General features: G+C 38.5%; 1 protein-coding gene across 1 annotated transcript in view; it reads left to right on the forward strand.

Moving 5' to 3' along the window:
* Positions 1 to 10,191: 10,191 nt before the first annotated feature.
* The window catches only part of SCN11A (sodium channel, voltage-gated, type XI, alpha subunit), a gene marked incomplete at its 3' end in the record, with an annotated part of 43,544 nt that continues 28,202 nt past the window's right edge, over positions 10,192 to 25,533 (forward strand). The window contains exons 1-3 of the mRNA XM_008592713.1: positions 10,192 to 10,458; positions 13,749 to 13,867; positions 15,133 to 15,234. Of these exons, the coding sequence (XP_008590935.1) occupies positions 10,192 to 10,458; positions 13,749 to 13,867; positions 15,133 to 15,234 (488 nt within the window). The remainder of the gene's footprint in view (positions 10,459 to 13,748; positions 13,868 to 15,132; positions 15,235 to 25,533) is intronic.

Here is a 25,533-nt window from a genome sequence, read left to right on the forward strand (position 1 = left end):
TTTTGGTATGCTCCTTGTCACTGTCGGTATGCCTGGTTGTGGGGGTGTCTGGTCCCCTTCTGCATGCCTTTGTTCCCTGGGCAGGCCCCAAGGTGCTGGAACCATGTGCCTGGTTGTGGGAGTTGTGTCTGGTCCCCTTTTCCATGCCTCAGGTCACTGGGCAAGACCCAAGGAGCCGGCGTGGTGTGCTGGTTGACAGAGGGCAGTCTGTTCCCCTTTTCCATGCCCCAGGTCTCCAGGCGGGCCCTGAGGTGTGCTGGTGCCATGTGCCTGGTTGTGCGAAGAGGGTCCAGTCCCCTCCTCCATGCCTTGGGTCACCAGGCGAGCCGTGAAGCGTTGGCCTGTGGGCCTGGTTGTGGGAGAGAGGTCCAGTCCCCTTCTCCATGCTTTGGGACCCCATGAGGGCCCTGAAGTGCTGGCGTGGTATGCCTGGTTGTGGGAGAGAGGTCTGGTGGGATGGTGTTTTATATCACTTTGCATCACTGGTGCCTGGCACATGAATGAATGAATGATGAGAGTTCAGATCTGCACACATCTGTAAGCTTATAGATTATAAAACCTATAGATTAGGTCGCCTGGAGTGAGTTAATCTTAACTGTAAGCAAATCCCTCAGGAATTTAGGGGCTCTTCCTAGGGAAGTGAGGCCTTGTTCCTCTTTCCTGGGTGAGTGGTTGTTCTCTGTCTATTCAGCAGGAGTGGGCCTGTGGGCCAGTCCTCAGAGGAGCTTTGCAGGTCTAGCCCCTCACCTTGTGGAGGTCCTGCAGAGCCTCCTCATGGCACTCACAGTCTCTGCAATTTCCCCATGTCAAGTCATAACTCACAAGTCACTGGCCTCCTGGCTTAAGACTGCAATTGAGATTATGCTTGTTTCCTTCATGACTCAAGGAGATTTAGAGCCTGTCATTGTACCTACAATGAGTATTTGACTCTCTCTTTTGAATCAGAAGATATTTGAGTCCTGAAGGATTTTTACAGTCCTTTTGCAAGCATAAAAAAGTAACACAAACACATAATTCAAATAGCTTAGAAGGGGAAAATGTTGGGAAGGATATATGAAAAATAAAATGTCTCTACTTTCACTTCTATACCCNGGGGAAAATGTTGGGAAGGATATATGAAAAATAAAATGTCTCTACTTTCACTTCTATACCCGTGAAAATATCTTTTAACCATTTTTAACCATTTTAAACCACTTTTAACCATTTCAGTTTTTAGTTTTTCTGATCATTGTTTTTCTAAGTTTTATCTATTTTTTTTTCAAGTTTTATTTTAAGTGGCAAATAATAATTGTATATATTTATGGGGGTCTCTCTAACTTTCACTTATATTACTATTTCTTTATTTTATTTTATTTTATTTATTTATTTTTGATGTTTTTTAAAATTTTTATTTTGTCAATATTTCTTTATTTTAATTGTTAATTTTTAATTCCCATGTAATAGTTATACATACATAAAACACATAATAGGGCCGGCCCAGTGGCGCACTGGATAGTGCGCCGCTTGGGAAGCGCGGCGGCGCTCCCGCCGAGGGTTCGGATCCCACATACAGACCGGTTCCTGCTCACTGGCTGAGCGAGGCGCAGGAGCAACACCAAGGGTTGCAGTCCCGTTGCCGGTCCCGGTCCGGTGCGGGGGCGACACTGAGGGTTGCGATCCGTTGCCGGACACAGAAAAAGACAAAAAAAAAAAAAAACACATAATAGTTATACATACATATTTGGAAGCAAATGTACAATGTGCAGTGATCAAATCAAAGAATTAGCATATCATCATCTTAACTATCTGTCATTTCTTTGTGTTGGGCACAACCAACATCCTCTCTTCTAACTAATTGAAAGCATACAATAAATTGTTAGCTGCGGTCATAGTCACCCCACAATTCTAAAGGACACTGGAACTTATTCCTCCTATCTAGTTATATTTTTGTATCCATTGACCAGCCTATCTCTACCTCCCCCTACCTCCTACTCTTCCCAACCTCTAGTAACTACTATTCTACTCTCTACTTCAATGAGATCAATGTTTTTTAGCTTCCATGTATGAGTGAGAACATGTATTATTTGTCCTTCTGTGCCCGGCTTATTTCACTTAATGTAATGTCCTCTGGGCTCATCCATGTTGCTGTGAAAGGCAGAATTTTATTCTTTTTCATGGCCGTATAGTATTCAATTGTGTATATATGCCATATATTTTTTTTATCCAATCATCAGTTGAGAATTGTCCTTATGGGAGATGAGACAATAATTCCTCTGCTCTCCCCTTGATTCTTCCAGTTTTTATTATCTGTATTTTAAAGTTGGTTTTGCACTTGATTACCTGTGTAATTTTAAATGATAAACTTTTTCTTGTATTGCTTGATCAATCAACCTTTCATAGAATGTCTTGACTCTCCCAGTGTTTAAGGTGATGGAATCGGTGCCTCGAGCTTCTCTCCATTTTTTCTCTCCAACTCCAGCTTGCACTAAAATTTTATAACATTTGTGTTCTATTCTGTAATTATAATTAATTTTACTTTATCTATAGGATGATTGTTAAAATTAAAAACTAATAGATAACCTTTACTATAAGATGATTTTGTAGCTATTGTTCTCCAAAACCAAGTACTGTATTTGGACCCTTAGTCAAGGAGATGGACTCTGATGTCACTGACCTTCTGCCGCATTAAGAAGAAGGTTTTAAGTGTCAAGGTCAAACAGAATCACTTTTTTTCCTATTCTTGTAGTCTGTCAGCTGCTCAAATCATTTAGTTGGCTTCATATGTAAACAATGACTTTTGAAGAACTTTTTGTTTTGATGGAATTTCTAATTACTTTTCTATTTACACACTGAAAAACCAGTTTCTTAATTGTATTCTCTGTTACATAGAATTTTCTTTATACTTGAAGGATTTGTCTCAGCATTCTTTGACTTCTAATTCTAGTTGGACCAAATGCTTTTTAAGCTTATTGAAGCATAGTCACCCTGGATTTTTTTTTTATTGTTTTCTTGGCTTAAGTACACTATGTCTTGGATTCCTTGCATCCTGGTTATTTTAATTCTCTTTCATTGTTCGGGAGCATGTGCTTAAATAATTTTTTGGAAAGAGTCATTTACTGTCTGAAAAATTTCCCTTCATACTTGCAGTATGAATGGTCCCAAAGTCATTGAAGCTTAATCCCTACTATAATTGTTGAGGGTAGGAAATCCTATTATGCTAATTGAAAGGTGGGGCAATTGAAAGAGGTGATTAAATTCTGTGTACCAAACCCTAACGAATGTATTAATAATAGTTGTCATGGGTGTGGTTCTGAGGGCTTTTTTTAAAAACAATTTTGTTGAGATATAATCACGTACCATACAACTCACCAATATAAAGTGTACTATGCAATTTTTTGTATTATTGCATTAATAATCTTTTTAAAGTTGTGATAAAATATGCATAACATAAATTTGCCATTTTAATTATTTTTAAGTATACAATTCATTGATTGTATTAGTCTGTTTCTGTTGCTTATAACAAAATACCTGGAACTGGGTAATTTATAAAGAAAATGAAATTTATTGCTTACAGTTTCGGAGGCTTGGAAGTCCAAAGTCTAGGGAACGCTCTGGTGAGTGTCTTGGTGGTGGCAACAGTAAAGCAGGGTATTACATTGTGAAATGGCAGAGCAGAGAGAACAAAGAGAGAGTAACCTCCTTATTCACTCTCTTTTTAAAGCCCTCAGGACCATGCCCATGACCAGCATTTTTAATCCATTCACTATGGCATGGTCCTGCAACCTAATCACCTCTTCAAGGCCCCACCTTTCAATTACCATAATAGGATTTCCTACCCACTTAACAATCACACTGAGGACCAAGTTTCTAATACATAAAACTTGGAGGACACAATTCTAGCTTCCATGGGTTTGGGGGGACATTCAATCCACTACAGTGATATTAGGTATATTTACAATGTTGAGCTATCATCATCACCCACTATTTCAAAAACTTTTCAACACCTTAAACAGAAACATTGTAACCATTAAGCAATAACTCACCTTGCTCTCTTCCCCTAGTCCCTGGAAACCTCTAATCTACTTTCTTTTTCTTTTTCTTTTTTTCAATGATAAAAGGGAAATTTATTTAATGTAAATAAAAAAGAAAGATCTCAAATCAACAATCACCTTTGCGCTTTAAGAAACTAGAATATGAAGAACAAACTAAGCCCAGACCTAGCAAAGGAAGTAAATAATAAAAATTAGAGCATAGATAAAAGAAATAGAAAAAAATAGAGAATATCAGTGAAACCAAAAGTTGGTACCTTGAAAAGATCCACAAAATTGACAAACCTTTACCTAAATGGACTAAGAAAAAAGAGAGAAGACTCAAGTAACTAAAATCAGAAATCAAAGAGGAGTCATTACCACCAAATTACAGAACTCAAAAGGATTATAAGAGAATACAATGAATAATTGTTGGTCAACAAATTAAATCATCTACATGAAATTAATAAATTTTTAGAAAGACACTACCTACCAAGACTGAATCATGAAAAACAGAAAGTTTGAACAAAAAAAAAAACACAGCTAGTAAGATGCCAATACTCAATTTTTTTCACATTTAAAAATGAATAATATTTCCTTAATATAATCAAGCATTAAGCATGTTTAAATTTCTCCAATTCTCTCCTCCCTCTTCTTTCTTTCTTGCAATTGATTTGTTTACATCAGGATCCAAACAAGTTCTGCTTTTTGCATTGGTTGCTATATCAGCTATCTCTTAAGTTTCTTTTAATCTATAAGTTTCCCCTTCATCTAATATTTTCCCTTTACCCCATAAGGTTTCCCACGGTCTGGATTTGCTGGCAATATCCCAGTAGTGTCATTTAACATGTGCCTTGTCCCCTGCATTTCCTGATGATTGGTTGCTGGATCCTGAGGCTTGGTTTCACTCAGGTTAGGTTTGGCTTCAGAGGTATATATTCTTACTGCATGTTTGATCATCTCTCTGTGACATTAGCAGTCATTGATGATCATTTGCTAGATCCATTATTTCAATAGGGGCTTACAAAATACCATATTCTAATTATTTTATTCCCTCTTTATTTATTAGCTGGGATACTTCACTAGACAGAATTGTTCCTTCCTCAGCTATTTATGGTTACCCTGAGGAACAATTAATAAAGGAAAGACAGGTTGAGTGCTTAACTCTTCCCTTTTACTTAACTAGTTTTAGAAAAATGAATTGTTTCCCCGTCAACTTCCAAAGAGACTAAGAGTTAGTTTGTTTTTGTTTCATTGCCATTATGATTTTTTTGTGGTGGTAAGATTTAGTTTCTTTCTCTTTCTCATTTACATTTTTGTTCTACCAGTGGGTTTTGTTCTTTCTTGTGTATTTGTGGTACTGATTATTGTTTTTCGAATTCCAGAGGCAGGACTCCCTTGAAGATTTCTTGCAGGGCTGGTCATGTGGTGGTGAACTCCTGCAGTTTTTGTTTGTCTGGAAAACATACTATTTCTCCTTCATTTCTAAAGGATAACCTTGTTGGGTATAGTATTCTTGGCTGGCAGGAGTTTTTTTTCTTCAGCATTTTGAATATATCATCCCATTTCCTTCCAGCCTGTAGAGTTTCTGTTGAGAAGTCTGCTGTTAGTCTGATAGGGCCTCTTAATAGGTGACTTGATGCTTTTCTCTTGCTGCTTTTAAGATGCTTTTCTCTCTTTGTCTTTGAGCTTTGCCAGTTTGACTATAATGTGTCTTGGAGAGGATCTTTGGGTTGAATGTGATTGGGGATCTTTGAACCTCGTGGATTTGAAGGTCCATGTCTCTCCCTATACCTGGGAAGTTTTCTATTATTATTTTATTGAATAGGTTTTCCAAGTCCTTTCCTTCTCCCCTTCTAGAACACCCATGATTCAAATGTTTGTGCACTTGAGGTTGTCTGCTAGCTCTCATAAATTTTCTTCATTTTTGAAATTTTTTCCTTTTTTTTGTCTGCCTGTGTTAATTTGAAAAGATTACCTTCGAGATCAGAAATTCTTTTTTCTGCTTGTTTTAGCCTGCTGCTTAAGCTCTTGGCTGTGTTTTTTATTTTGTTGAGTGAATCTTTCAGTTCCATGAGTTTTGCTACATTCTTTTTTAAGGTATTAATCTCTTTGTAAATTTCCTCCTTCATATCCTGGTTTTATTTTTCTCATTTTATTATGTTGTCTAACTGAGTCTTCTCACATTTCAGTGAGTTTCCTTAAGACTGTTACTTAGAATTCGTTTTCAATCATTTCAAGTGTTTCCTGCTCTATAGGGTCTGGTATTGAGAATTACTGTATTCTTTTGGTGGTGTCATATTTTCCTGGATTTTTGTATTTCTAGTATTTCTACATTGATTTCTCATCATCTGGTAGAGCAGTTGTTTCTTCTGTTACTTTGGGTGGGCTTTGAGAAGAGAGTTGTCCTCTTCTTTTTCCAGTCTCTGCTGGTGACTGTCCTTGTGTCAGTGCAGTTGAGCGTCTGGTGGGCCACCTGCACAGTGGCTATAGCTGCATCATCAAGCCACTTTTTCAGGAGCTATGGGTTTGTCAGTGGCTGTCATGGACCACCTGTTTGGCAGTGGTGTTTCTGGTGTGCTTCTTGCCTGCTTCCAGGTGGGGGATGCTGCCCTCTGCTCCTGCCTAGGACCGCTGGTATGCTCCTCTTCTGATTCTGGGTGGAGGTGACTGTCTTTGGCCCCTGTCTAGGACCCCAGGCATCTGAGTGCTTTAAAAAGAGAGCATGTGACAGTCTCTCTCTCTCTGCCCTGCCATTTTCTACCATGTGAGACCCTTCCATTGCTGTAAAGTCACCACCAGTGAAGGCCCTCACCATAAGTGTTCCCTGGATTTTGAAATTCCCAGCCTCCAAAACTGTAAGCAATAAATTTCATTTTATTTTAAATCACCCATTGCTAGGTATTTTGTTCTAAGCAACAGAAACAGACTAATACAATACTTGATTGTTAGTGAGACTTGGGAAATAATTGTACTTAGCCAATTTAATTCTTTGACCAATTTGCTAGCAAAATGCAATCTATTTTCTGTACAGAAAAAAATTTACAATTAAGTATTTTCTGTATAAACTTTACAATAAAGATTTGAGTCATTCCAAATGTTGTCAATTATAGTATGTACCATATTGATTTTCTACTAATTTATCAATTTTTATTAATTTTGTGGGTACAGTCTTTATTTCCACAATCCAATTTTCCTGAGTTTACTTTTATTAAAGAATATTCAATTTTTAAATTAATTTTTTCCAGTTCATAAGAAAATTTTACTGCCTGTGGTTTTATTTTGCCAGATTTGAGTTGATAATTTTTACAAAGTCCTCTTCTTCCTGGGTCTATTTTTGCTGTTTTCAATGTTATGTTTAAGATGTTGTTCTTCAGCTGTTTTTATCATCTATAACAAATTTTAATGTGTGCAGTTTTAGGGTTTGTCAGTTTTATTTTGTGTTATTTATTTTTATCAAGTCTTTTTTCCTCAAGAACCCAAGCAATATATCCCCAAGGGTTAAAATGGCAGGGTCAGTGGTTAGTTTCTTCTTTAACAGTAACATTACTGTGGCAGCAGCCCTCCACTGGGTTCCTTACTGTAATTTATCATAGAATCCAGTTTTTGCCATCTGGGATCTGTGTCAGCTCACCCATTTTATGGGATTAACTAGCATCCACATGCTGTTTACTGCAAAAGACTTAATCCCTGTCTTAAATGTCTTCCTTGGGCTCTAGAGCCAAATACAGTAGAATCTTATTATAATCCCACTTCATTTATACAAATTCAATCATACATGTTTATGAGAGACATAGGTCTGTCACAGTATTAGCATCACATTTCCCTGCACATATGTGTATATGTTGCCTTTATTATGGCCCATAAACACAATCCAACTCCTTTGGGGCTTAACTGATAAAAGAAAGACTGGCTCTGGCACTGGAAGAAAAGCTGGCTGTACTGAGTTTGCTGAACAATGGGTTGGGATGCTTCTCCAGTATGGTGCTTTCCTGAGGGATTTTTGAGAGAAGTTGTGACTACATTTTTTTCCTTTTGTGCTATTTTCAGAGCCTAATGTCTGTACACTGTGATTTCCCTTTAATCAAGTGCCTCCTGGTTGTCTCCAATTGCAGGTCCCACAGGAACCTTCAACTCTGTGTTTTAAACTGAATTTATACTTCCAAAGTCTTCTCCTTTCCAAGTGCTCTCTATCTTAGTGAGTGGCACCACCATTTACCGAACTGCCCAAGCTGGGAAACTTGGTAAGGATCGTCCCTCAAATCTCTCCCTTGTCAAGGCTATTTCTTAAGTAACTCTCAAATATCCACTCCATTAGGTCATCCTCTGTGGTTTGATTTGTTGCAATAGTTTTCAAGCTCATTTCTCTGACTCTAGCCTCACCACCACCTTCAGTCTTCTTTCTCCAGCCCTATCAATTCCTACCAATTAGAAGGATTTTTAAAAAGCAAAAACAATAAAAAACCCTGAGAGTATTACTCCTCTATAACAACAACCACCACCACCACCACCACCACCACCACCACCACCACCACCACCACCACCACCACCACCACCACCACCACCACCACCACCACCACCACCACCACCACCACCACCACCACCACCACCACCACCACCACCACCACCACCACCACCACCACCACCACCACCACCACCACCACCACCACCACCACCACCACCACCACCACCACCACCACCACCACCACCACCACCACCACCACCACCACCACCACCACCACCACCACCACCACCACCACCACCACCACCACAACAACAACAATGATAGTAAAAACCCAAACCTGTAGCAACTCCTCATTACCTTCAGGAGAAGTCCGTGGTCTTTTCTAAGGCTCACAGGCCTGCGCATTCTCTCTTTCTCTGCTGAACAGAGATTTATCTGGCTATTCCATCCCTTGAAATCTCCATGCCTGGCAAAAAGAACTGTTTGCTGGACACCATGTTCTTTCTCTGTACACACTATTTGCTTTCCATGTAACATCCTAACGTCCCCGTTTTTCCTTGTCTAAGTCTTATTTCTCCTTCCGGTCTCAACTTAGACATTAAAGTTTTGGGAGACCATCCCTGATTTCCCAAAATTGGTTAGATGCCTAGCCTATGCACAGACATAGCATGCTCTTATTCTCCCTGGAGTAGCATTGGTCCCACTCTATTGTATTTTTCTGCCTTTATCTCTCTTCTCCACTCTACCAGGACAGCATAACTGTAGGACCAGGAGGACAGGGACTGTGGGGGGGGGGGTTACCATTAGTGCTAAGCACCATGCCTAGAACAGACACTGGGCACATAGTTGTTGGATGAACAAACCAATGATGTGTTGGATTTCTAACCATAATTCCTTAGAGTGGTGTAAGAGTCAATCCTAGATTCATATTCAGTAGATAAGAAAGGAAGAGGATACCTGGCATAGGGAATACAGGCATTCAACTGAACATTACTGCTTTTTCTCAGAGTCTAGTTTTAACCCTGGGGCTATAAAGAAAGTTCAAAAGTTTGTACAGAAGCTATTGTCCCATGGTATAGTGACCTGATTATCTTTGGAAAATCCTGCTTTCTTGGAGTTTGGGTCCCAGAAGTAAGAGAGCTGGCATGGGATCACAGGTGTTAGTATCAATGTTCATGCCTGTATTTATGGATCGTTTGTTTCCATTTCATCACATTTTAAGAACTTTGCTGACCAAATGTGAGAAAAGACCCATGCATTTACAGTTTTGTTTTTGCAACCCATAGCTATAGCCCACTCCATTCCCTATCCCTTCTCCTCCTGTTCATACCATGGCAACCACTTGTCTGCCTGCAGGCTTCACTTTAGCAGTTCAGCTAGTTCAGCTTCATTGTCTTGCTCAATGTTTGGGTCTCAGTTGTGGACACCAGGCTGCTTCTGCTCACTTGTTCCTGTACTTAACTTCCCACCTATCCCCAGATAGTCCATGAATGATGCCCTGCTTTTCTATACCCAAATTTCTTGCTATAGCCACAGTGGTGGCCACTTCTTCTGGCCTGTTCCACAACCGACCAGCTCCCAAGTCCACTCACCTCAGCTTCAACTCTTGTTGATCCCCATGACAGCATCCTTTGAGAGCAGAATCCCAAGCAGGCTGCTTTATTCCTACCTTCAGAGAGCTCAGAGGATCTGTGGCTTGTCTCTGTCCCGAGGGTGAAGATGGATGACAGGTTCTACCCGGTGATCTTCCCAGATGCACGGAATTTCCGCCCCTTCACTTCTGACTCTCTGGCTGCAATCGAGAAGCGGATCGCCATCCAAAAGGAGAAAAAGAAGCTCAAAGGCCAGACAGTGGCAGAGCCCCAGCCTCGACCTCAGCTTGATCTAAAGGCCTCTAGGACATTGCCCAAGCTCTATGGGGGCATTCCCCATGAGCTGATAGGGAAGCCCCTGGAAGACTTGGACCCATTCTACAGAAATCATAAGGTACTTCCATGGGGAGGCTGGGGTGCTCTAACCATGCAGTTATAACTGGTGTTACAGATTATCCAAACACCAATCTTGGGATTTGTAGAGGGCGGGCCATAACTCTCCTTTGCTATTACCCCCTGTTACTGGCTTCATATTCCTGAGAACTCCTTTCAGTCCTCATTTTATTTCTGCGATGCCTGTAACGTAGAAGATGAGGACAAGGAGCAGTAGAAAGGTTAAAAGGAAAACAGAGAAAACACAAAATGGTGTCTGGAAAGAGGACCAGACTAGCAGTCAGAAAAGTTAGGTGTAGGCCATTTCAAGTGATTGGGTTGATGACTCTGGGTAAGTTACTTCACAAATACTCTTCCTTAATCTGTGAAATGGGAATAATGACTGATTTTCCTACCCTACTGCATAGATATGCTATGGAAGTACTTTATAAAGTGCAAAACATTATACTGACATAAAAGGTGAATAACAGGAATGCCCATTTCTGCAACAAGATTTAACCTTGAAAAACTCTTAAATAATAGACTTCCTAGGCTATTAAATCAGTAGATTAATGAAGCTCAACCCAACACATGATACTTAGTAGGAGCTCAATAAATGAAGCCTAAGAAAATGGTTACCAAGTGGGCACACACAGATTATGTGTAAATCCAGTGCAAATATGTGAAAGCCTTGCTGTTTCACCTGCCTGGATGTAGTTCTTGCAGGGAAATTCTAGTAAAAGTTTCCTAAAAGGGCTCTTGAGTGAGGAAATGTGTACTTTGGGCTCCTCTGATGGCTGCTCAAAAGCCTCGGGCTGTAATTACAGTCATACAAACTACCCTTTTCAGGAAAGTCTCAGGAAACCTTGCTAGCATCATCTCACTGTGTGATCCAGCAGGAGATGGAAAACCTACCTTGCCAGACTGAGGTCTGAGGGGAAGGAGGCTGAGAGCTTAGGGAAATCCTAGAAAATATGGGAAACTAAAAGCATCCTTTGCTGGCACAATGGGAAACTGACATCTCAAAGAAAGCTTGCCTGGTTTGCATATCCTTAAATTGGGACAGACTTAGGGTTGCCAGGCCAATTGGGGACTGTGTGTATAGAGGAAAGTGGGGTGTAAGTGGGAAGGACAAACAAGGCGAAGAGAGGTGAAGGAGCAAAACAACTTCAACATTTCTCCTTCTACTTAGGCAACAGAATTCCAGAGGCTTCTTGGGAGCATGGTCACTGGGGGCGAGTTAACTGCCAGGGGCCTCCTTGTGCCTCAGTGCTGCATGGGAAACCCATCAGTCAGGCAACAGCTGGTTGTGCTGTGGACAGTCCTGGAAGGACAGGCTCATTCACAGCCTGGGGGAATATTCTAGAACCATCTCTTCTTGGGCTGGGTCCTCTCTTTAAATCAGAAGATATGATATTTGTTTAGAGCTGTGCACACCCATGATTTCACAGGTTCAGTGCTCTCAACAGTCACTTGAGGTACCTGTGATTATCATTAGCACTCTTCCTGACAGATGAGGAAAAGAAAGCCTACATGGGGAAGTGACATATGCCAGGTCAAACGACCAGGTGGTAGTGGAGCTAGGGTACAAACCCAAAGGCTCTTTCTACAGTCGCAGGCCATTTACTCTCTTTAGAAGCTCCCATTTTGAAGAGCTACAGGGAAAAGGAATGGAGATGAATCAGCAAACAGGCAGGAGAAGCTGGTACCTACCATTTTAATCATTAAAGCCCTGGCAAATATAGTTAAGTATACCATTAGTTAAAATATTTAAAGCAGTAAGCAGCATTAATAAAATATCAAAATCAAAGGGCACAGAAGCAGAGCCATTTCATGCCACCTATTAATCTGGGGTGACCCACCTGAAAGGGAGGTTTGCTCTTTGCCCTAAAATTGTCTGTCTACTCAAAGGAAGGGCATAGAATCTCCAAAGTGGGTCTTAGGTTCCTGGGATTGTAGCTTTTAAAGAACCCTGTGTCTCACTTCATTTTGCTATGGAGGCAAAGGAAGATATCCCTGTCCACACATTTCCCTGCGGCCAGATGGCCACCAGACCAATAAGTTCCAGCAACTCACTGAAGGAAGGCTAATGGTTGGCAGTGGCTAACGTGCTGGAACATAAACCAAGGCAGCACTCACTCTGCTATCTTTGGGCCTGGGTGCCAACATCTGTCTTTCCTATCTGAGAACATGCTGAATTACATGGTCAAGTAACGGTTTTGTTTTTTTGTTTTTTGCAAATATGAAAGGAGTGAGATGAGGAAACAGGAATGACCCTCACTCTGTGAAGGCTTTTGTAACTGACAACCTTGGAGACAGATAAGGGGACAGCCATATTACAGTTAAATGGAAAGAGGGAGGCCTGGGGTTGATGTTGGAAGCCTGTGAGTGAAGGGTTGTTGTCCAGGGGCTGCTTCATTCCCAGAGCCAGGAAGACAGCTAGGAGTTTAGTGTTCTTCAGTGGGGCCCAATTGGGCATTATGGGTGGGACAATGTGCCATTTGACACAGGTGTGTCCTGTGTTTGGGATTCCTGGATCTACTCACTAAAGGCCAGTAGAGCTCCCAGTCATTGTGACAGACAACCGAAACACCCACACACATTTCCAAACACCTTTTGTAGGGGCAATACCTTCCTCTCCCACCAATTAAGAACCTCAGGCAGATTTGCCCCTATGTCCATGGGGGGGAATGGGAGAGCAAGTCTAAGAACCTTGGTGACTTTTTTCTTGAAGACCCTCAAGAAACTACTAAAACTGAAATTGCTCAAACCTGAGGCATAACAATGTAGACTCTATAGGTCCCTTACTACTATAAGCTTCATTACAAAGTTTTCATTAACAATCGAAATAATTTAGAATAATCTGTTGAATCTGAATGTCCAAACTCAATTTCTGTCTCTTCAGTTCTTTTCTAGTCCTTGCCTTCAGATACATACCACGCAGTACAATATTCAGGGGGTTTTTTTGCCCCAGTTATTAGTCTATATCCCTAATTTTCATATTTTCAGGACCCATGTTCTCCATCTCTGATTCCTTCTGAGTATCCCATCAGGTGCATAGTCCACAGTCCAACACTTATCTTGTGACCCAGGCCACATGGGGAGATCTGTTGGCCTCCAGAGTCACCATGTAGCTGGTCAAATATTACCTTCGGCTTTGGAGAGACAGCCCTGCTATCAGAAGCTACAGTTCTCATAATAAGCCAAGCCAGGCCTCAACCCATGGTTCCACTGAATTCTCTCTAAATGAACTCATGACAAATATTGTTTTGTCACTGCATTTAATTCCTGTTGTGTTTGGTTTGTTTGCAGACATTTATGGTGTTGAACAAACAGAGAACAATCTACCGCTTCAGTGCCAAGCGTGCCTTGTTCATTTTGGGACCTTTCAATCCAATCAGAAGTTTAGCCATTAGAATCTCAGTCCATTCATATCCTTTTGTTGCGCCTTTTGCTATGTCCAAGTCATGTGAAAAGTGTGTGAGTCCAGGGTGTTCAAATGTTTATTGAGTGGAGACAAATAGCTCATTCTTTCAATAGATACTGGCTGGATGCCTGCTGCTGCGTGGCAAGTACTGTGTTGGGTGCTGGGTGTGAGCAAGGTGTGGTGCCTGTTCTGGGATTCTGCAGCCTCAGATAGGCCAAAAGGAGATAGACCAAAAGACAGGCAATTTCTTTAATGAGAACAGTTTTTCAGAAGTGGTAGCATGGAGAGGCACTGCTGTGCTTTGGAGGCATTAAGGATGGCTTCCTGGAGGAAAGAAAATCTAAGTGCACAACCAAACAAGGTTTGCAAACTGGCAACCTGTGCACCATATCAGCTGATAAATGTGTTGTGTTGGACCTACACGGTGTTTAAAACTTTTTTGAGACAGTTTCTAACAGGAATACAGATTCAGATTTTCATCCTCTCCAGAAAAATGGAACCTCTGGCAAAGCAAGACCCATGTGTCTACTTGGCAAAAATTGGTGCAGTGAGAAACAGCTGCCTCTTTTAGTGGGGGCATGTAAGCTCTGTTTCATCCCATCTGCACTCCTCCCATGGCCCAGTATCAGCCCATTTCACCCATGACCTGCCAGGCTCTTAAGACGTAGAGTTTGCAACCTCAGTCTTAAAGGATAAAGACAGGTAGGAATTATTAAGCATTTCTGCTGTGCTGGGGGAGACATTAGGGGGTTTTAGGCAAGGGGAGCTGGAAAAAAAGCATGGATCTGTAGACATAATCAAATAATGAGCAGAATGATAATGAACTTCTATTTAGATTGGGCTTCCTGGAAGCAGAGCGTGAGATGGGGATTCTTATTTAAGTGATTTAATAGAGGTGTGCTCTCTGGAAGGAAAAGGAAGCAGAATGGGGTGAAAGGAAGAGCCAAGCAAGGACGTGGTCTCAGCTGAATTTGCTTCAGCCCAATTCCATGGGGATCTCTGGACCATGACCAGTACCACAGAACCGTCCAACTTTGAAGCAAGGGTCTAAATCAGTGCAATGCGTGGAAGGGGTCTGTAGCTCCCCAGGTCAGGGGGCTGCCATTCTCCAGAGGAAGAAACAGTTGTGAGCTGTTCCCCAGCACTCACAGCCAGAGGATAGATGTACCTGTGGAAAGAAGGGCCTGGAGGAACACCCACAGTCTTCGCCACAATAACTAACAACATGTGCCATCTTGCTGTGTATCTGCCTTAATGGATGCCAGTCACATTGTTCAGCATGTTAATCATCTGCACTGTCATCATCAACTGTGTGTTCATGGCTAGAGGTCACGGCAAGGACAGCAGTAACATAAACACCGAAGGTGCCGAGTAAGTGTTTTCCCATCACTCACCCATACTACGTTTTTAAATTAAATATATCTATGATTGCGTTAGAGTTTATATCTAAAGAGAAAGAAAAGTTACCAATAGTCCCAATTCCCCAGCACAAATGGTGGCAGAGTCAGTTTTATTGTTGTACATATTTTTTACATTTGTCTTTAAAAACCTTTTAAAATCTCATTTGTAATAAATAGTACACATACAATTTTATGTCTAGATTTTAAGTGGTTTTCTTGTACTTACATAGGTTTTGTATGAATCCACTTTTTTCACTTTTTTAAGATTTAGGGATGTACACATTTATTTGTTCAAAGAACAAATACATAAACTGAAAAAGAGATGAATAACAAAATACTCTGTAGGAAGTAGGGCTTCAAATTTTTACAAAAACTGGAGATGTAAAACATTAAAATGGACATATTTCATTTTATGATCTCTACAATTATTTGAAATAGCTCTATAAAGTCTTCCAAAAGCATGCAAATATCAAATTAATTTCAACAGAGGAAGATGAACAAACTTTTCAAAGGCAAATTAATTTCTGAGTAAATCAACAAGTCCACTTAGTAAAAAGAAATCAAGAACAAACATTAAATAATCTAAGTTTAGCAACATAAATTGCATAAAAAATCAATAAAACAGAATAAAAACACAGGGCAAAAAGTTCGTGGAAACATAGAGTGGAAAGATAAAGGAAATCTTTTCATGAACTTTTTGCTTTTGTTTTTGTTTAAATTTTTCATTTTTTTAAAAGACTAAGATCATAGAAAAGATGTTCTCTGGCCGCAATAACAGAAGGAAAATTTAAAAACTCACAAATGTGTGGAGATTAAATAGCTTTCTCCTAAATAAACAACGGAGAAAAAGAAAAATCACAGGGAAATTAGGGAGTACTTTGAGATAAAGATCAAAGTGCAACATATCAAAATTTATAGGCTACAGGACTCATGCAGCGCTTAGAAGAAAATTTATACTTGTAAACATCTATATTAAAAATAAGAAAAATCTCAAATCAGTAATGTAAACTTCAACCTCAAGAAAATAGAAAAAGTAGAACAAACTAAACCAAAAGCCAATATAAGTAGAGAATAACAGAGATTACAACGGAAATATATGAAGTAGGGAATTTAAAAACAGGAGAGAATATCAAAAACAAAAGTTGATTCTTTAAAAAGATCAATAAAATTTGCAAACCTTTATCTAGACTGACCAAGAAAAAAGAGAGAAGACTGAAGTTACTAAAATCAGAAAAAAAGTAGGGGCATTGGGACACTGTCACTATGGCTTTTGTAGTGGTAAGATTTAGTTTCATTCTCTTTCTTGTTTGCATTTTTGTTCTACCAGTGAGTTTTGTCCTTTCCTGTGTATTCATGGTAGTGATTATCATTTTTCAGATTCCAGATGCAGGACTTCCTTGAAGATTTTTTGTAGGGCTGCTTGTGTGGTGATGAACTCTCGCAGCTTTTGTTTGTCTGGAAATAAACTATTTTCCCCTCATTTTTGAAGGATAGCCTTGGTGGGTATAGTATTCTTGACAGCCAGCTTTTTTCCTTTATTATTTTGAATATATCATCCAATTTTCTTCCGGCCTGTAGAGTTTCTGTTGAGATGTCTGTTGTTTGTCTGATAGGGGCTCCCTTATAGGTGACGACACTTTTCTCTTGCTGCTTTTAAGACTCTTTGTCTTTGAGCTTCGCCAGTTTGACTATAATGTGTCTTGGAGAGGATCTTTTGGAGTTAAATCTGTTTGAGGATCTTTGAGCCTCCTGGATCTGAAGGTCTGTGTCTCTCCCTATACCTGAGAAGTTTTCTATTATTATTTCATTGAATAGGTTTTCCATGTCCTTTCCTTTCTCCTCCCTTTCTGGAATACCCATGATTTGAATGTTTGTGCACTTAAAGTTTTCTGCTAGCTCTCTTAGATTTTCTTCATTTTTAAAAATTCTTTTTTCCTTTTTTTTTTTTGTCCACATGGGTTATTTCAAAAAGGCCATCTTCAAGATCAGAAATTCTTTCTTCTGCTTGTTCTATTCTGCTGCTTAAGTTCTTGGTTGTGTTTTTTATTTTGTTGAGTGACTCTTTCAGTTCTATGAGTTCTGCTACATTCTTTTTTAAGGTATAAATCTCTGTAAATTTCCTCTTTCATATCCTGGACTTTTTCTCATTTCATTATGTTTTCTAACTGAGTCTTCATATCTCAGTGAGTTTCCTTAAGATTGTTGCTCAGAATTCCCTTTCAGTCATTTCAAGGGTTTCCTGCTCTATAGGGTCTGGTATTTGAGAATTACTGTACTATTTTGATGGCATCATATTTTCTTAGGTTTTTTTATTTCTAATATCTCTCTGTTGATGTCTGGTCATCTTGTGGAGCAGTTGCTTCTTTTATTACTCTGGAGTGGGCTTTGAGGAGAGAGACAGCCTCTTCTTTTTCTGGTTTCCACTGTTGACTCCTTGTGTCAATGCAATTGAGTGTCTGGTGGGCCACCTTTATGGTAGCTGTGGCTGCTGCTGTGGCATCAAGCCACTTTTTCAGCAGCTGTGGTTGTGGTGGTGGCTGTGGTGGGCCACCTGTGGGGAAGTGATGATTTTGGCAACCTCTCTTGCCTGTTTTTGGGTGGGGTGGTACTGCCCTTGGCTCCTTGCCTAGGTCCTCAGATGTGCTCTCTTGCCTGCTTCTAGGCAGAGGGGGCTGTGGCCCTAGGCTCCTTGCCTAGGACCCTGAACATGCTCTCTTGCCTGCCTAGGCCCCCTGGCATGTTCTCTTGCCTATTTCCAGGCACTGGGAGCTGAGACCCTTGGCTCCTTGCCCAGGACACTGGGTGTGCTCTCTTGGCTGCTTCTGGGCAGAGGGGGCTGCGGCCCTCTCAGGAATCCATTTTGATGGCTCTATAATATTTTATCAGATGAATAAACCATAATTTACTTAAGTGTTCTAGTATTTTAGTAGTATAAATAGAATTGTAACAAGCATATTTTTGCACAAAGCTATTTTAAAATTATTTTATCAGGATTTTTAGAAATGGGTTTTATAGGTCAAAAGGTACATTTTAATGCTTTAAAGACATATATATTGGCAAAATATTTTTCAAAAACTTTGTATTAATTTACTCTGCCATCAGCAGTGTATTCCAATAACCAATCATGTCATGTTCTTGCCAGCATTAAATTTTTACTTCTCTAATTTATGGAGTTAAAAATAATTGTATTTCTTTAATTTCCAGGTGGGTTAGACTTTTTTTTGGTATTTTAGTTTGTGAATTGTATATTCCCATCTTTGCCCATATATAATTTTTATTTCTTTCCTGATCACTTTGAGTGAGTTTTTTATATAACTAAAATATTAACTTTTTGTCATTTTAATTGGCTTTTCATATGTACAACTTAATTTTTAAATTTAGAGGTCTATGTTTTGGTAAGTATTTTCTTATATGTTTTCCTAGTTTAACATATTAACTGTTTTAATCTTTTAGGTATATATTGAATAATAAATTGAATAAATGAGAGACCCTTCATTTCTATCACATATTTAACTATGTAATAGAAACCACTCAATCAACATACAGAATATTTCAATCAAAAAGTTCCCTCATGCCTCTTTGCAGTCAACTCCCAACCTCAGGCAAACACTGATCTGCTTTCTGTCATTCTAGACTAGTTTTGCTTTTTCTAGGATTTTGTATACATGGAATCAGATGGTATGTGTGATACCATACATATTATATGATTTAAAAAAACACTTTAGACAAATTACATTTAATGGAGTTTAATTGAGCAAAGAATGATCCGTGAATTGGGCTGTCACCAGCACCAGAACAGGTTCAGAGTGATTCTAGGGCTGCTTCCATTGGCTAAAATTTATAGACAGAAAAAAGAAAGTGACAGAAAATGGAGATGAAGTATAGAAACAGCTGGATTGCTTACTGCTGGGCATTTGCCTTGTTTGAACATAGTTTGAACAGTTGGCTGCATGTAATTGTCTGAGACACAGCTACTTGTTATAAAAGTAGTTCACAGTCTGTTTACACATTGAATTAGGTTACAGTTCACTATGTCTTAATTTAACAATACCATACTTTTGTGTCTGGTTTCTTTCACTTAGCATTATGTTTTGAGATGCATCCTTGTTGTTACATAAATTACTAGTTTTTTGGGTTTTTTTTTTTTTTTTTTTTTTTACTGTTGCATAACTATATTCCACTGTATGGATATGCCACAATTTGTTTTCCCATTTACCTGTTGATGAACATTTGAGTTGTTTCCAGTTTGGGGCTATTATGAATAAAGTTGCTATGAACATTTCTGTATAACAGTCTTTTTGTGGATGTATGTTTGCATTTCTCTTGGATAAATACCTAGCTATAAAATTGCTTGGTTTTATGTTAAGCACATGTGTAACTTTATAAGAAATTGCCAAGCCTTTCCAAAATGACTGTGCCATTTTAAATTCCTACCAGTGATATATTAGTGTCAATGTCTTTATTAATTTCTTCATTCAATTTACTTTTATTTTAATTTGCTCTTCTAGTTCTAGCTTAAGGTGGAAGATTAAATAGTTGGTTTTAGATCTTTCTTCTTGTTTTATACAATTATATAAAGCTGTAAATTTTTATCTAAGCACTACTTTAGTTACATTCACAGATGTAAATACATTGTGTTTTTATTATCTACTTTTTCTCATGATTTCTTCTTTGTACCATGTAGTATTAAGAAGTTTGTTTTATAATTTCCAAATAGTTTATGTTTTTGAAGTTGTCTTACTGTTATTGATTTCCAATTTAATTCAGATTTAATTTAGTTGTGGTCAGAGAATATACTCTGTAAGATTTCAATCTTTCAAAATCAAGAAAAACTTGTTTTATAGTCTTTCTTGGGAAATGTTTTGTGTGCACTTGAAAAGTATGTGAATTCTGCAGTTGTTTGATATAAATTTCATGAATGGTCAGTTAGATTAAGGTGGTTGATAGTGTCATTTAGATCTTTTAAAACTTTTTTTTAATCTAGTGCTTTTATGAATTACTAGAAGAGAGTCTTGAAATCTTCATCTATGATTGTGGGTTTTTCTATTCTTCCTCTATTTTTGTCAAATTTTGTTTCATGTATTTTAAAGCACTATTATTAGGCACATATGCACTTATGATTATTATATCTTCCTGATGTGTTCATTCTTTTACCATTATGAAATATTTTCTTTGATCTTTGGAAATACTCATTTTAGTGTTCGTTTTATCTGATATTAATATAGCCACTCTAGCTTTCTTATACTCTTTGTTTGCATGGTACATTTTTTTTCTATTCTTTTACTCTAACTCTTTTGTGTTTTTGTATTTATAGCACATCTCTTGTAAAGAACATATAGTTGGTTTTTCCTTTTTTAGGCAGTCTAGTGATTCAATCTCTGCCTTTTTATGAAATGTTTAGTCCCTTTATATTTGATATAGCTATGGATATACTTTGATTTAAGTCTGTACTTTTTTTTATCGGTTTTCTATTTTTTTTTTTTTTTGTACCTTTGGTACTCCAGAGATTAAATTATGCATACTCAATTTATCACAATATACTTAAAGTTAATATTGAATTGCTTCAGGTAAAACACAGGAATGTTGCCACAGTATAGTTCCCCATTTGTTTATTATTTTGTCATATATTTATATAAACATACATAATAAATCTAACAATACAGTTTATAATTTTTGCTTTAAATGGGCATGTATGTGTTAAAGACATTCCTTTCTATGGATTCAAGTTACATTCTGATCTCATTTCCCTTTAGCCTGAACACTTCCTTTAACATTTCTTGTGGTTCAGTCCTATTGGCAATACATTCTGACAATTCTTGTGCATTGCAGTTACCTTCCTTTAAGAGGAAACTCTCCTCCAGTTTCTGCCTCCTTTTGTTCACTTTCCAGGGCCTTCAAATAATTGTTCTTACATATTTTGCCCAGTTTAATATCCATTATTTGTGGAAGGGTTTGCCCAACCACTTCACACGCCCATCACCAGAAGCAAGTGTCAATCATCTCTTAATTTTGCTTATGGTGTTTCTTTTTCTTTTCATGTTGTAAAATTTAACTACTGTTTCTCTTATGCCTATGGATTTTTAATTATCGTTAGACTTTCTCTAGTCTTAATTTACAGAAGGAACCTGCCATATTTTCTTGTAGTGCTTTTATAGTTTCTTTTTATTAAAATTTAAATCTCAGAATTTTTAATTCATCCAGGTGTAGATGTGATGAGTAGATCTAACATCATATTTCCATCCCAGGTGTCTCTCTATTTGTCCCAACACCATCTATTAAATAGTCCACCTTTTCTCGTCTGATTTGAGATGCTACTCAGGTATTTGGATCTATTTCTGGACTTCCTCTTCTGTTCTGTTGGTCTGTATTTTATCTGCCAGAACCACACTTTTTAACTGTCAAGATTGCCTAATGTTGTAATATCTAGAGTACTAAAGACACCCCTCATTCCTCCTCTGCTTGAGAATGTTTATAGCTCCCATTGTTTTACTTTTCCACATGAATTTTATAGTCAGCTTGGTTAGTTTCATTGAAATGGTGACAAAATGTATACATTAACCTGGAGAAAACTGACATCTTTATTAGGTTGGAACTCATTGAGAACATGACATGTGTTTCATTTATTAAATCTTTTGTGTCCTTCAAAATTGCTTTAAGGTTTTCTTCATATAGATCTTCCATATTGCTTGTTAAAATTATGTTTTTGGATTTTACTCTTTTTTGTTGCTATTGTAAATGTGATCTTTTCTTCCTTTATATCTTGTAATTAATTGCTGTCATTATATAAAACTATTGATATATATAATATCGATATTTTATACATCAATATTATATATATAATTTTGCGCTATCTTTGATAAAATTTATTGTCAACATTTGTTTTCTCTCTTTTGATGACTTGGATGGCTTCCATTTTTTCCATGTTTGGGAATATTTTTTATAGCATAGACACGAGCCATTCTGGAGGTGGGAGGTGAAGGTAGTGAGGGAGGGAGAAAATTATCCAGTAAAATAACTTATATCTGCAAATCTTTTTCTGGGGATAGGGGAGGGTATAAGAAATTAGATAGTGGAATGGGAAGAGATTAGTTTATTAATAGCTTTTTAAGTTTTTCCTTGGTAATTGGTCTTTTTTTAGTTTTAAAACTTTTCTAAATATTTTGCTATATCCTTTTTCTTATTTATCATTTTGTTCATAGGCTTTTTGTGTGTGTGATTAGATTTGCCAGGGTCTTGTCTATTTTATATGTTTTTCTAAAACCATCTCTTAAATTCTATTTTGAAAAATAATCTATCTTTCCTTCTACCTTCTTTTGTTTTCTTTATCACATATTCATTAGGACTTAATGTTTTCTGAAATATGAATTTGAATATTTAATTCATGAATTTTCCTTCTTTTCTTAAATAATAAAAATATTTATAGGAACAATGCTTATGGGTACAACCTCACCTGTGTCTTGAAGATTTTAATATGTGACATTTCAATTTTTAATATTTTCTAAATGCCTTTGGATTCTTGTTTTTGATTCTTCCTCGACTCAGTTCCTTGCAGATTCCTTTTTAAAGATGTTGGTCATAGTATTCCTGGTGTTGTACTTGGCAAATTCCTACTATTGTATCACCTCTTCAGCATTAGTTACCCTTGCAGCTGTATATTTCCTTTCAAATCCTCTAGTAATTTAAAGAGAGCCACTCAGGTTCAGGCAGATGTAAGAAGCTTTTTGTGAATGGAATGGCTCATCTGTCACTTACTAAATGACTGGAGCAATGACTCATTTACTCTCTCAGGCTAGAGGGACTTGGGCACACAAGTAAGAAAGCACCCACACTAGAAGTGTGAAGGCTAAAGTGGGCTAGCGGCTGTTTGTGCCTCTGGGACCAAGGAGTTCCAGACCTTAGAGGGGCCAGTCAGGGAATACAATGTTATCAGGGAAGGGGCTACGTGAACAAGGTCAGATGCTCCAGAAAAAGACCAACTGATGACCTTGGAGACTTTCCTATTGGAATCTGGGTGGGGCTCATTCTCATGCTTCTTTAGAAAATGTTTTTATTTTGAGATGATTTTACAGATTTTTAATGAAAATTGGGGAAGGCTCTTCCATGCTACCATTTTCCTGGAAATATTTTCTAAATCACAGACTACATCTGTTCTCCTTTACTTGGTTCTAGAAGTTTCTGGGATGTGGGTTAGAGGTCAGACCTTAGAAATTGTGCTTTCTTTGACTACAAGGTCTGATCCTGTCCATTTGTCTTTGGAGAATTCTTCTCCGTCTTGGGTGGAATCTTTGTAGGGACAATGCCTCTCTGTTGCTGTTTGGGACCTAGAATCTGGTTAAGGCCAAACAGCTTAGGGGCTGTGCTTTGAGAAGGGCACAGACACCCCTGTGAATAGAAACCATCCTGGCAGCATCATTGGGGAATCAGGTCTCCCCTTTAAAGATTTGGCTATTGTGTGAGGAGCTAATAGAGAGTGCAGGGTCTGCTGCTAGTAGCTTACTTGCAGCTTCCCTGGAAGCCTTTGTGCTCAGTAGAGCAGGACCTGTGGAGGGGGCAGATCAGGAGCAGGCATTGCTCATGCAGCAGCAGTTTTCCTTCCCCAGCACTCTCCATTACGGAAGAAATTGGAAGCTAATTTGTGCTAAGGCCATTTTCATTATTAAAAGACCCTTAAGACAAAGATATGAAAGAAACCTTTTCTGGGCTGTAGGGAAGCAGAGAAGCAGGGGATAAGGCATGGGGCAACCTGCTGCTCTTCCCCTGGCAGCATTTAAATGGGCAGTGAATGCATGCAAGTGGAGGTGGGAGGAGGCTGGGCATAGCTATATTCTGTATCAGATGTCATCTGGTCTGCCTGTCCCACCACTGGGACAGCTGGAAAAAAGAAAATAATGGAAGTGGGAACTGGGAGGCTAAAATGGTCAGGCAGAAATGGCAGCCAGGGGCTGCTGTATCATTCGCTTGAGATCTAGATGAAGACTTGCCTAATCCCGCAAATCTGCAATTACAGACTTTTTCCAAAGTAGCTATAAATTTATAAATTTAAAAAAAACTATAAATTATAAATGTCTGTCCTGAAAGATCATTTAAGTTTAGAAGATGATCTTTCAGGACAGTCATTATTTAATCTGGTGTGTTCATTTGTCACCTAAAAAGGTGAGCAGCTCAGAAGAAGTCTGAAGCAGAGAGGATCTCTTGGCTGTGGCAGCCTCATGACCATTTCTGCTCTTGGGCTTGGCTGCTTTGGGGCTTTTCATATTCCTAAGTCCTTGGCTCTTTAGCTTTTAGAGCTAGTCATGAGTGGATATTCTACCAGAAAAAGTCCACTTCTTTTATGCCAAACTGGCAGGTTGTTTGATTGAATTGACTGGTTCCAGTCCCAAAGTGGAACCTTGTGCATGCGTGTGTGTATGTGCACACAGACCCAGCATTTTTGACAGTTTGGGATTATAATAAAAAATATAGGCTATTTTGGGGGGGTGGGGGGAAGGGAAAATGGTAAATAAATTAGAGTATATAAGATAATGTAGGATTCAGGGAAGAAAATGGAAAGACCCAGTTTTTTAAAAAATTGTGGTAAAATACATATAATGTAAAATGTATCATCTTAACCATTTTTAAGTGTGCAGTTCAATGGAATTAAGTATATTCACATTGTTGCACAATATTACTGGCATCCATCTCCAGAACTCTTCTCATCTTGAAAAATTAAAACACCATACCCATGAAACACTAACTCCTGATTCCTCCCTTCCTCCAGCCCCACAAGCACTCTAGGTACCTCATATATGTGGAATCATACTCATACAGTATTTGTCTTTACATGGTTGCTTATTTCGCTTAACATAATGACTTCAAGGTTCATACATGTTGTAGCATGATCACAGAATTTCCTTCCTTTTTAAGGCTGGAATCATCACATGTATACACCACACTTTGTTCATTCATTAATCTATTGAAGGACACGGGTTGCTTCCACCTCTTGGCTATTATGAATAGTTGTGCTATGAACAGGGGTGTGCAAGTATTTCTTCAAGATCATGCTATCAATTACTTTGAACTGCATATATACCCAGAAGTGGGATTGCTGGATCATAAAGCAGGTCTATTATTAACTTTTTGAGGAAACTTCATACTGTTTTCTGTAGGGATTATACCATTTGACAATCCTATTAACAGGACATAAGTGTTCCAATTTCTCCATATCCTCCTCTACACTTTTAATTTTCTGTTTTTGTTGTTGTTGTTGTTGTTTTAATAGTAGCCATCTTCA

This window comes from Galeopterus variegatus, unplaced genomic scaffold (assembly GCF_000696425.1).
Source record: "Galeopterus variegatus unplaced genomic scaffold, G_variegatus-3.0.2 Scaffold8227, whole genome shotgun sequence".
NCBI classification, from domain to species: Eukaryota; Metazoa; Chordata; class Mammalia; order Dermoptera; family Cynocephalidae; genus Galeopterus; species Galeopterus variegatus.